Genomic DNA, 3,161 nt, shown 5'->3' with positions numbered 1-3,161 from the left:
GGCAGGAACAGAGGCAGCAAGACAAGCCATTTGGTTACAGGATTTGCTTGAAGAAGTTACTGGAGCTCCATGTGAGAAGGTTACCATTCGGATAGACAATAAATCAGCTATTGCACTAACGAAGAACCCAATCTTTTATGGTCGAAGTAAACACATCCATACTAGGTATCATATATCAGGGAATGTGTGGAGAATGGACAAGTGGAGGTGGTTCATGTCCCCGGAAGTGAACAGAAGGCGGATATATTAACCAAGGCACTTAGAAGAAACTCAAAGAAATGAGGGATCTCATTGGCATGAGAGAGATTGCAGAAGAAGACTTCAAACTTAGGAGGGAGAATATTGGATAAGCTAACTTAGAAGTCATCCTATTCCTAACTAAGTTGTGTTTTATTAAGGAGATAAGGATGAGTTTGGTTTAGGAGTTATCTAAACAAAGGTTTTCCAGTTAGGAATATGATTGATGTTTTATATAAATAAAGATGTTGAGTTGTGACATACCTTAAGAGAGTTTAGAAATTGAGAATTGAAATTGAGAATTGAAATTGAGAATTTTGGTTTTTGAATGATTTTTCTAAAGCTAATAAAGAAGAATTGTTCTTTAAAGTTTAATCTCAAAGCTTGAAAACAATAAACTCAATTCAGACTCGTTTCAAAAAATTTCGATTCAAATTCAATTTGGTTCGGTTTCTGATAATAATAAATCACCAGGGAGGAATTAAAGAGAAGTAATTTAATAATGTTAAGAAAAAAGTCATGCCACACGTGAATGAACTCAATGGTTCCAATAAATATTACTAAAAAAACGTAAATCAGTTATCCACAAAACGCAGCGTTTCACAAATCATTAGCTAGCTGCCTAAAGAAATGATTCGGCGACACTTGTAAGTTAAAATAAACCATAATAAAAAGATTAGTGAAAGTAAAAATGAGTTAAATCAACCAAAAACGCCGTAACAATTAAAAACGCAGAAGCCTTTATAAAAGCTCTTCGTCTTTGGAACTCTCTCTTCCACTTCTTTCTACAAAAAAAACTCCGAGAGAGAGAAAAAGAAAGCAAGAAAATAATATTTCAGACCATGGACGAAGATGGTTTCTCGCAATGTCCTAAGCACTTTTCGAAACGCGGTTATTTTAATGGCGGAGGCGTTTGTCCGTTTTGTCTCCACGAAAGTCTCTCTTCTCTTTGTCAAGATTGTGCTCAAGACCTCCCTTGTTCGTGTAGCTCACGCGCCGCCGTGTCTTTCTCTCCGTCGTCTTCTTCTTCTTCCTCCTCGTTCTGTCTCTACGCTGGAGACGTCAGTTTTAACTTCTCCTCCTCCGGGGTCGGTTCGGTAGGACGAGTGGCGAGTTTGATTGAATGCGAACCGGCGTTTAGGAGGTCGAAATCGATGGCGGTTCCGATTATACCGGATTCGGTTATTGATTCCGGTTTGGATCGTGGTAGGAGTAAGAAAACGTCGTCGTTTTGGAGGATTTTATTGGGAAACAGAGGAGATACAACTAAACCGGCGGTTATGAGAAAATCAAGATCCGTTGCCGTCGCCGGAGAATCGGGATTTTCGCCGGCGATGACGACGGGAAAGGGTAAAGGTTGGAATTTTCCGAGTCCGATTAAGGTTTTCCGGCAATCGAGAGTCTCGAAGATGATATTTCAACAACGTTCTCCATTGTATAGAGGTTGAAGATTTTTTGTTTGGTTTTGCAAATTGGGTAGTTTGATCATTTTCTTATGTTTATTAAGCTCTTGTATTAAAAAACGGGGGAAAACAAAATTAGTGTTCATGAAAAATTGTTTTAAATTTGTCAATTGGCTATGATTGTTGTTTAACTTTATAATTTGTGTATTATAGATATATATTATTTCGCAAAGTTTTATTGTTTTATGTTTAGTCATTTTGTGATTATTTTTACAAATCCAACACTAAAATTTAAATCTTACTACATGCTTTGAGNTTTTTTTTTTTTTGGTTTTGCAAATTGTTTAGTTTGATCATTTTATTTTTATGTTTTTAAAGCTCTTGTATTAAAAACAAAGGGGGAAAACAAAATTAGTTTCTTGAAAATTCTTTTAAATTTGTCAATTGGCTATGATTGTTGTTTATATAAGTTGTAATATAGATATATGTGATTTGGCAAAGTTTTATTGATTTATGTTTAGTCATTCTTTGATTATTTCTACAATTACAACACTAAAAATTAAAAAAAAAAAATTAAAAAAAAAAAAAACTTATACTATATGCTTTGAGTTTACAAGAAATTTTGGCGTTTGATAGTGCAACTGCAACCCTACTAAAGAGGCTGAAAACTAACCCGTAATATAATTTTCTTATTAGCTTTGAATTAAAATATGCAAATTGGGTCACTTTCTGACTGCAAAAGCTTGGAAATATTATAGTTTTAGAATAAAGTAGATTATCGTCGGATATTGTGCATGGTATTCAGGAACTAGGAGCATGTTTGGGAATTTTGTTTGTTTTTATTTTTTTAAGAGAATTTAATTAAAAATTAAATTAAGAGATTATGGAGATATTCATAATGTTTGATTTGAGGGAGATTTTGACAGAGGGTTGATGCATATATCTATGTTGATAGCTTGTCAACATTAGTTGTTAAAAAGATTGGGTTAAAAGGGGATTTTGATTTGAAGCAAAAGTGATTTGGCCAGCTAAAGTATCTAATCTTATGATTGACTATTAATTAATAAAATTCATTTACTGAAGTTTTCTGACCTTTTCTTTTAGTTACTTCACGTCATGTAATTTTTGGTTGTACACTATAATTTTTGGGTTTCTTTTTTTTTTTTGTTTTTCAGTAGAGAAAGTTTTTTCAAATATTAGCGCTACAACAATCTTATTTTTTTAATAACCACAGTACCTTTCTAATATTCTCTATTTCGTAAAAAGTTTCATTTTCACATATTTCCTACAAATTAGAAAACTTAAACTACACATGTATGTTTCTATTAATTAAGGATTAATAACCTACAAAATGAATTTCAGGTTGAAGGTAAATTAAAAAACTTAGCGTCAATAACATAGTAAAAACATAGAATGACACATCTCTTGAATGATACTAGTTGTGAATATTTTTAATTAGTTGGAATTAACTTATCAATTTATGAAAGTAATTGTACAATTCGTCACTTATAAATGATTAAA

The 3,161-nt window shown here is 32.6% G+C and overlaps 1 protein-coding gene across 1 annotated transcript; it reads left to right on the top strand.

The window, feature by feature from the left end:
* Nucleotides 990–1,892, top strand: LOC104757636. Its single transcript, XM_010480390.2, has one exon. It carries the CDS (start codon nucleotides 1,080–1,082, stop codon nucleotides 1,683–1,685), a length of 606 nt encoding a protein of 201 aa, XP_010478692.1. The 5' UTR covers nucleotides 990–1,079; the 3' UTR covers nucleotides 1,686–1,892.

The sequence above is a fragment of the Camelina sativa genome, chromosome 17 (genome assembly GCF_000633955.1).
Source record: "Camelina sativa cultivar DH55 chromosome 17, Cs, whole genome shotgun sequence".
Lineage (NCBI taxonomy): Eukaryota > Viridiplantae > Streptophyta > Magnoliopsida > Brassicales > Brassicaceae > Camelina > Camelina sativa.
The sequence above is the reverse complement of the archived record's forward strand: the minus strand, read 5'-3'. Positions and strand labels throughout refer to the sequence as shown.

Coding starts and splice junctions, on each gene's coding strand:
- LOC104757636 (XM_010480390.2), top strand. CDS start 1,080: ATGGACGAAGATGGTTTCTCGCAATGTCCTAAGCACTTTTCGAAACGC.